Below are 8,603 nucleotides of genomic sequence, written 5' to 3'. Positions count from 1 at the left end.
ACTGCGATGTTTGGCCAGAGGGCTGGGGTGGGAGGTTGGCTTCCAGGAGGAACAGGCAGGAGGGGATGCCTGGCTGGAAGGGCAGGTGAGGAGGGAAGAAAAGGCAGGAATACTATGATTCCAGTGATGGCTGTGATCACCGGAAGCCAGGCCCCATGGTGGGGCTGGGGCAGGTGCTGGGGAGCTGCCTCCAGCTAGAGCCCAAGAGGGCCAAGTCAGCAAAGCTGCATCGTCAGTGACAGGTAGATGAACAGTCATCTGAAAGTCCGAGGTTGCCTTTCCAAACCGAGGCCCCCACTGGGACGCTAGCTCCCCAGCTCCCCATGTCCTCGTCCTTCCTCCCACCCCTTCCCTTGGAGCCAATCTCCTGTCAGCTCAGTTCCAACAAGCTGGGGGCAGGCGCTGGGGGTCGTGAGGAAGTGCGGGTGACAGATGGGGCAGGAGAAATTGGAGTGACCTTCAGGGCCATGAAACAGGGTCTTCTCTTCACAGCTGAAATTCCTTCAGAGTCAAAGCAGAGCGGACACCCTCAGAGACACTCAGAGGCCTGGTGTCTTTCTGTGGTTTATTAGATACAGAACCAGAATATAGATCCGAGAAAAAGAAGCTGCAGGAACATCTGGGGCCCAACCTGGCACAGGCTACTAACCCCAACCCTAGGACATCCCCATGGCCCCAGGCATATTAGGGTAGTGCTGGGGCATGAACAACCTCGTGTCCATGCCCTTTGCACCAGTGGAACAAAGGGGCATGTGGAGGTGACTTGTAGAGTGGGGTGTGAAAGGGACCTTAGCCCTGGCTTTAAGAAGGACACTCTGGTTCAGAGACAAGGCTCTGACAAAACGCTGGAAGACCAGTTGTATGTGTGGAGCACCTGCATTTCCCACTGACAGATGCTCTCCTGCTAAACAGTCCCACGAAGCAGAGAGCTAGGAATTGGCTGAGCCACAAAACTCACCTCAGGTCCCTCCAGAGACCATCTCTGCTATGTCCTTGGAGAAGAGGCATATGGCAAAGCCAGGCATGCCCTTCCAGGCTGAAGGTACCCTGAAACAGCCAATGGCCTTTGGGGGCTCCTGCCACCACCTCACAAGAGCCAGCTCCACCTGCCAGGGAGGCTGGGAGTGGGGGGCCACATAGGGAGCAGGCATGGGTCTGTTCTTCTAAATCCTTTTCTGAACCACAGGGTAATGACAGAATGCCAGGGCATCCCTCTTGGGTCTACAGGGGACTCGAAGGTCACTGAGCCCATTCCCCTGTCTCTGGGCCTGACCTTGCAGACCTTGGTGGGAGGACCTGGGAACCCACCCTCTTCGCTTCTGGGAAATTCCCCTGTGCAGCCCCATGCAGGCCTGTGTATTGCAGTTAAAGCCTCCTTGTCCTTTTACTATGTCTGTGGTTCTCCCAGGGTAGAAAGGGTCCACCACATCCCAGCCCTGCACATGGTCTTGAGTCTAGCTTGGGGCCTGGCTTCCCAGGAAATCTCTCCCCCTCGGCCCCGCTGCAGCCAGAGTCAGGGTTCAGGCCCATTCTGGACCTCGGCCAAGGACAGAGTTGAGTTCCCTGAGCCCTCAGGTATAGATAGTGCTTTTCGGTGTATGCAGGAGAGGGAGGCCAGAGAAGAAGCCAGGATGGGCAGGTGTGGCCCTTTCTAGTCATTCTCCGAGCCTTTGTCCGTCATTCCGTTCTCAGCGCCTACCTGCTCTCCACACCTGTAGCACCCAGGCCCACCCCCGCCCACGGCACCCTGGGCCCACTGGAAGCAGAAGGTGGGGGTGGCAGAGGTGGTCCAGCCAGCCCCGGCCCCCAGGCCTCAGGACCACTGGCAGGCACAGTCAGTGGGCTCCTGCAGGGTGTAGGGCACCCAGGTGGCGTTGGTGGCACAGAAGAGCTGCACGGAGCGCCGCTGCAGGCCCACCTCCCTGCAGCACTTGCAGAAGCGGGCGTAGGTGTTGATGTTGTAGTTGTAGATGCTGGCGGAGGGGCACCTCCCGTCGCAGGACACTAGGTTCACCTAGAGGTGGGCGGGCTGGTGAGGCTGACGGTGCAGCCCACCCCCTGAAGCCCCCTTTCCCACAGCCAGGGGGCGCCACTCACAGGGGTGTTGCTCCTGCATTCGTTCTTTCGGATGGTCATACGGATCGTGACCTTCTTGCAGGAGCGCCCGTCCTCTTTACCTGGGGGGACAGGGAGGGGGCAGCTGTGGCTGTGGGACAGCAGGATGGGCTGGACTGGGGCAGTTAGTGTCATGCTTGAGGGTCTCTCTACTGGCGTTAGTGCCCATGCATTAGAGCCCCGCCCCAGCAAAGAGAAAGCCTTTCACTCAGTGCCCTGGAGAGACAGGCAGGTAGTGAAGGCAGGGGAGACAGGGAATGAGGTCTGGATGGCCTGTGGCGGGCGGTGCTCTGGGCTAGGGAAGAGGAGGATTTGGAGATGAGGCAGGTTGCCTCCCCACCCCAACCCCAGTGCCTGTCTCTAACCCCTGTTGGTAACCCTGGCCCTGTCCCCACCCCTCTCTCAGCTTCAGCGTTCCAACTCTGAGAGGGCTTCGAGAATAAAGAATCGGCAATTTCCTGAATGTATGGAAACCCACTACCCTGTGCCAGAAGCTGGCACACAGCGGGCTCACTGGGTTTCCGTATCCATCGGACGGGGTGAGGGGTTTGCGCACCTCACACAGTCGTCACAGGCATGGAAGGTGACTGGCTGCAGCTTCCTTTGCCTGGGCCGCACCTCCCACAGATAGGCCATCTTAGGGCCACTCAGCCCCTCACAGACGCAAATATCTCCTCCCCAGGCCTTCCCTGCGCCCAGGCCTGAAACTACAACCCCCTCCCTCCATCTTCTGCTCCCTCCCCGACCCCTCCCTTGCCTTATTCCTAGCCTGAGCACCGTCACCATCTCACCAGAGACACGAGGGTAGTTACGCTGGGGAAACGGAAGCTTCAGACCTTCTTTTGAACTGCCCCTCCCTCAACTTGCTGTGAGCTCTTTTCCATTCTAAATAAATACTCAATTTCACACCCTGATATGGGACTTGTAAGTTTGTATTCTTCTTCTTAACGAGGACTCCCCAAATTGTGTAAATCTCAATCCCCCTAAAACCAGAAGTATCTGTCTTATTATATATTTTACTCATTATTCTGTCTCTCCCACTAACTCGTCAGCTGTGTCCACAGTGTCTAAAAGAGGGCCTGGCGTATTCATGCTCAGTAAATATTTGCCTGATGCACGGATTCCCTCTGCCACCCCAGGGAGCCTGCCAGAAATGGGGTGGAATTCTGGCCTCTGGGCCTCACCACAGTGGGTTTCCCACCATACCAGCTGGAGGACTCCTGGCCAGAGCTAAGTTCACTTTTTCCTCCCCCTCTGCTTCTAGCAGGCAAGAGGCCCAAGGGCTGTCCTGGCCATGGCCCTTGGGGTCCTGGACCGAGACCAGCTGAGTGACCAGAGGGAGCAAAGCGGTGGCAGCACTGGGCGCTGATGGGCTCCAGGAGAGTGGGCATCGCTGAAGCATTCCCACGCAAGCCCAGGGGGTGAGGCTTGCTATCCAGCATGCACTGTTGGCTGAAAGGCCCTTGCCAGAGGCGGGGAGCAGGGGCCCGTGCCCTTCCCTCCCCCACCCCCAGAGCTGGGGCCATCTAGCAGAAGGGACATTGTTGGGAATAGCGACATGGCTGCATGCCTGCAGTCCTTCCAAGAGGAGTACCTGGGTGGCAGTGGACACTAACCCGTGGAGGAGAGGTGGGGCTAACGGGGACCACAGGAAACAGGGTCCCCGGGGAACCTGGGGAGAGGGACATGGGTCGCAGGTCACATGGGAGCACATGGAATATTCAGTGAACGTGAGTTGCGGGTGAGAGATCAGCCAATGAGGCACTGAGCCCAGCTTTCCTGCTGTCTGTGAAGTGGACACAGGGTCCCAAATTCTGTCCTCCAAAGGCCAGTCTGAGGACTGTAGGGGGAGGGGAGGCACGTAGGCAAAGGTCTTACAGTTGACTGGAACGTGCCTGCATATGTGGCTGGGGCTGTGGGTTCCAGGGGCGAGATGTGAGGACAGATGCCCAGAGCTCTCACTCAGACTGAGTCGGGGACCCCGCGGGCCTGAATCCCACCCAGGGGCACCTCTGAGACTGGGCTCCAGGCCACAGGAAGAATTCACCTGGGGGGCTTCTGGCTGGTGGTTGTGGCAGGTACAGGAGGAGGGAGAACAGGTGGGGAATTACTGACCTCGTGGACGTCCCCATCTCCATCAAGAAGCAGAGGACTTTTGCTGGGATAGGGACATGAGTATGGTGTCTGCCCATTTGCATATCTCTGCCAGTGCCATGAGCCCCATGGGAGGGGTGTTATTCCTTCATTTAATAACCCCTGATGAACCCCCACTGGGGTTCCAGTCCAGGAACCTGGCCCTCTGAACCCTGGCATGATACCCTGTCCCCCGACCCAAAAGGTGTCCCCCTTCACCCCTGGGCCTCAGCCGTGCTCACTCACATGTCCTGCAGCATCCTTCTAAGGAAGGTACCACTGAGCCCCCAACCTAGAGGGAGAGGAGAGGAGGTGAGTGGGATAGCTTGTCCCAGACCTGGAGCCAAGATCCCAGAAAGAGGCAGTGAGAGTGACTCCTTTTCTCCCATGATGCTCCAGGAGAGGAGCACCAGATCTTTCCGTCCATCAGGCCCAGGCGAGTGGAAGAAGGGGCCCCTGGGCTGGCCATGGGAGAGCCACAGAGGCTAACCTGACTGGCTGGGACAGTGGCACTAAGGTGGCCTGTGGCCCCAGTAAGACTGCAGGAGGGATAAGAGGGTGTGGGCCCCCTATCCTTCCAAGGGGCAGCTTCCCTCATGCCCCACCCTGTTCTCTCATTAGTGCTTCCTGCACAGAGGGTCAGGGAGGGGAGGGGTGCAGGGGCTGACCCATTTGGGCCAGTGACCTGGGCTCTATCTCAGCCCTGGATAAGTCACCCCTTTCCTCTGGGCTTAGTTTTCCCACCTTGAAAATGGGGGCACAGCCCTCCTCCTTGCTTAGGAAATCAGCCAAACGATGTGAGAGAGCTTTGTGAATTAGGGAGTATATGCATGTGATTTTATGAGCGTATACATGTGTATACATGTGTGATTTTGTATTGAGAGGGTGAGTATGACTGGGAGGGTGTGTATTTGTTTTCTAGGTAAGATCAGAAATCTTTCAATGTCCGATATCAATCTTGGGAACTTCAATAATGCAACAATAACCCAGCCCTCCAGAAATTCTTTCCCTTGAGGTCTGCCCAGAGTGACAGCTGTCCCTTCTGGCGTTAGTTTGGTCAGTGGCAGTGCCATCAAACCATCCTAGGACTGAACTGGGCATCTGCACACTGCGTGTGGCCTGTGTGCCCCATTGTCCATGGCATGTGTTCTGGCAGGCGGAGGGGTTCAGGGCCCCGTGAGGTGTGCGGTGTGTGTGAGGGACTGACTGTCCATGTTGGTGTGTGTGTGAGGATGGATGCTTGTGTACACCTGGGCGCTGCCATGTGATGTCTGGGGATGTTGGCTGTGATGTGGTCAGAGTGGAACCACATGGAGGGATGTGGAGCTGGGATGGCAGGGCGCATACAGACTCCAGTGGACCCCTCCTCCCTCACCTCAGCACACAGGACCCCCCCCCCCAGCCCCCATGCCCCCTGCCAGTAAGACGGCCAGTATCCCTGGCTTCAGGCCATGCCATGCAGGGAGGAAGTTGGCACTGACCTTGGCACACTCAGTCTCGTTGAGTGGGGGGCAGCTGATGGGTGAGCGGACGAGCACTGCACCCAGGGGAGTGCTGCTGCAGTGATGGCGGGCACAGTCTGCGATCCAGGATGCCCCAGGCTGGAGGGCACAGAGGTGGCCAGATGGCCCGTGGGAACAACTAGGGCACAACTCAGAACACAGGTGTGGCCCAGGACCCAGCACTGCCCAGGACACTGTCTGCACCTCTCCCTGAGCCCTGGCCTACCCCTAACCCCCCGCACACCTTCCCCAGGTGGGTAGCTGGGGGGCCGCCTACCAAGAACAGGGAGGTGGTGCCGTTGGGGAAAGTGAAGAGGCAGGACACGTTCCTGCAGGAGCCGCAGCAGGCCGCCAGGTCCCGTGGATGCTCGTACTCCTGGTTCTGCAGGATCGGGCAGGACGAGAGGGGCCTCAGCCCTGTGCCCACCTCCACCCTCCTGCCTTTCCTACTGTCTAGGTCTCAGAGCCTGAAGCCCAGAGCAGGCCGCCCTCAGAAAGGGAGCTCCCAGCCTCTCATGTCAGGCAGGAAGGTCTTCCCTCCGTCCTCCTCAAGCCTCCCTCACAGCAATTCCTAGACCCCGTGGACGAAGAGCACTTCCACCCATTTCAGAGACAGCACTGCTGGTGATTAAGGGTGCTCCTTCTGGCTGTGCATAGACCTCAGTTTGAGTCCTAGTCCCTGTGGGAATTTGGACAAATGACTGGACCTCCCTCAGCCTCCGTTTTCTCATTTGACAAATGGGGCTATTTCCACCCCCAACCCTCGTTAGCTTTTACAAGAAGCCAGTAACTATCTTAGCTACTGGGCATGCAGAAGTGCTCAACAAAGGGTAGCAGCACAGACACACACAGAGCAGCAAGGAGTGGGCCAGTCATAAGTAGGTGCCTCGATCTGTGTTCTCTCCGTCAGATACCTGCCATGGCCAGACCCGCATTCTTGCTGTTCCCCTCCTGGCCTCTCCCAACCCGGCCGGAGCTCAGCATCTTCCACGGGGGTCTCTGAAGGGCCCCTCCCCCCAGCCCTACTCTTCAGACTTGTCTAGAAAGCTTGAGGATCCTCTGATTCCTGGAGCACCCAAGGTCACCCAGGCTGGTGCCCTGACCCTGCCCATCCCCCTCCTGCCCACACCTACCGCTTCACAGTGGACATCACACAGCACAGAGGTGGTGTTGATTTGGTAGAAGCTGGTAAGAGGGTCAAGCACGTCAGTGCAGCGCGAGGTGTGGCACACACCGTCTGCCGAGAGCTCCACCACGGTCTGGCCCGGCAGCATCACCCCTAGCTCACGGCTCAGGCACACGGGGGCCTTCACTGGGTAGGTGTGTGAGATGACCGCAGTCACCGAGAGCCCGGCAGGCACATCCAGCGCCCCCTGGCCAGCCCAGCCTAGCCCTACCCAATGGGCCTCCCTTCCCTGCTCACCACACTCGTATTTGGCGCAGCCGCACACATTCTCCACGCTGTGCAGGAACTCTTCGTCCAGCTGGGACTTCTCCCACTGGGTGGGGGCAGAGGCAGTCAGCACCCCAGGGTGCAGAAGCCCAGGCCCGCCCTCAGGAGCAGTCTGCCACCCGGGCCCTTGTCTTTGTCAGTTGGCTCTGTGCTGTGGGCGGGGAGGGGGCTGGCGGGCCTGGGGTCCTTGGCTCCCAGGGAGCTCAGTCCCTCCCCAGCCAAGGGAAAAATTCCCAGCATGGCTCCCCACTGAGGAACACTCCCCAGTGTCCTCTCCTAGGGGCTAAGGGCTCTCCTTTCGTCCCAAGCACCCACTGGCCACCTCAATGAGGGACCACTGCCTGGCTGTCAGCCAAGAACCCCACATGGCTTATACCATTTACCCTCCTCATTCACCCATTGAAGGGAGAAGAGGAGGGGTGGGGAGGGGGAGAAAATGGGAGAAAGTGTGTGTTGTGGGACATGGGGTGAGGAGAATATATATAATCAGAAAATGGTGAAAAAAACCCTTTAAACATAATTTCACATTTCTTAAAGTATTTCCCCTTCCCTCAGGGGCTGTGCAGCCTGAAGGTGAAGGGTATGGCCTCTGGAGTCAGATTTCCTGGGTTCTAATCCTGACTGTGACTTACTAGCTTCATGACCTTAACCTTAGTCTCCTTATCTGTATAACTGAGATCATCATGGAATCAAGCTCATTGGGCAGTCATGAGAATTAATCTGACAATATACATAAAAAGGCCTAGGAACGTCCCTGACATATAGTTAGCTCTCAGTAAACATTAGCTGCCATTATGAGTTTCATCACCATCATCGTCATCTTCACCATCCTCCCCACCATCATCATCATCACTATCATCACCATCACTGTCATCTCCACCATCCCCACTACCACCATCATCACCATCACCATCATCTTCACCATCCCCACCACCACCATCATCACTATCACCATCATCATCATCTTCACCATCCCCACCATCCCCACCACCACTGTCATTGCCATCCCCATCAGCATTGTACTTGCTCACCATGATGCTGAAGCATGAGCACGCCCACTTTATAAATGTGGACACTGTACTCAGAAAGCAGAGCTTAGGACAAGGAAGCTGATGAGGAAGCCAAGGCTTTCTGCACTACATTAAAGGAATAGGGTCTCCAGGGGGTGGGACACAGTAGAAAGGAAAGGGGGCGGCAGATCTCAGAGAGTGGGGAGAAACAGGGTCTCCATACCAGATGGCACCGGGGCACTGGAATTGTGTCGCAGTCACACTCTGAAAAACAGGAGAGGGCCGGGAGCCATCTCACTGGGAGCTGTCCAGGTGGAAGTCACCCTGGGTCCCCATACTGCTCCCTCCCTTGCAGCCCCTCTGGCCTCCAGCCCAGCCTCAGGCCCAGTC

At 57.5% G+C, this 8,603-nt stretch overlaps 1 protein-coding gene across 1 annotated transcript in view; it reads right to left on the bottom strand.

Annotated features, from left to right (window-relative positions):
• Nucleotides 1-546: 546 nt before the first annotated feature.
• The window catches only part of OTOG (otogelin), a 77,603-nt gene continuing 69,546 nt past the window's right edge, over nucleotides 547-8,603 (bottom strand). The window contains 8 exon segments of the mRNA XM_047693323.1: nucleotides 547-2,014; nucleotides 2,098-2,177; nucleotides 4,495-4,540; nucleotides 5,730-5,849; nucleotides 6,028-6,132; nucleotides 6,884-7,062; nucleotides 7,174-7,249; nucleotides 8,437-8,477. Of these exon segments, the coding sequence (XP_047549279.1) occupies nucleotides 1,814-2,014; nucleotides 2,098-2,177; nucleotides 4,495-4,540; nucleotides 5,730-5,849; nucleotides 6,028-6,132; nucleotides 6,884-7,062; nucleotides 7,174-7,249; nucleotides 8,437-8,477 (848 nt within the window). The 3' untranslated portion in view covers nucleotides 547-1,813.

The sequence above is a fragment of the Lutra lutra genome, chromosome 10, assembly GCF_902655055.1.
Source record: "Lutra lutra chromosome 10, mLutLut1.2, whole genome shotgun sequence".
In the NCBI taxonomy this organism is placed as follows: Eukaryota; Metazoa; Chordata; class Mammalia; order Carnivora; family Mustelidae; genus Lutra; species Lutra lutra.
Note: the sequence above shows the minus strand (reverse complement) of the source record. Positions and strands in the feature narration are given on the sequence as shown.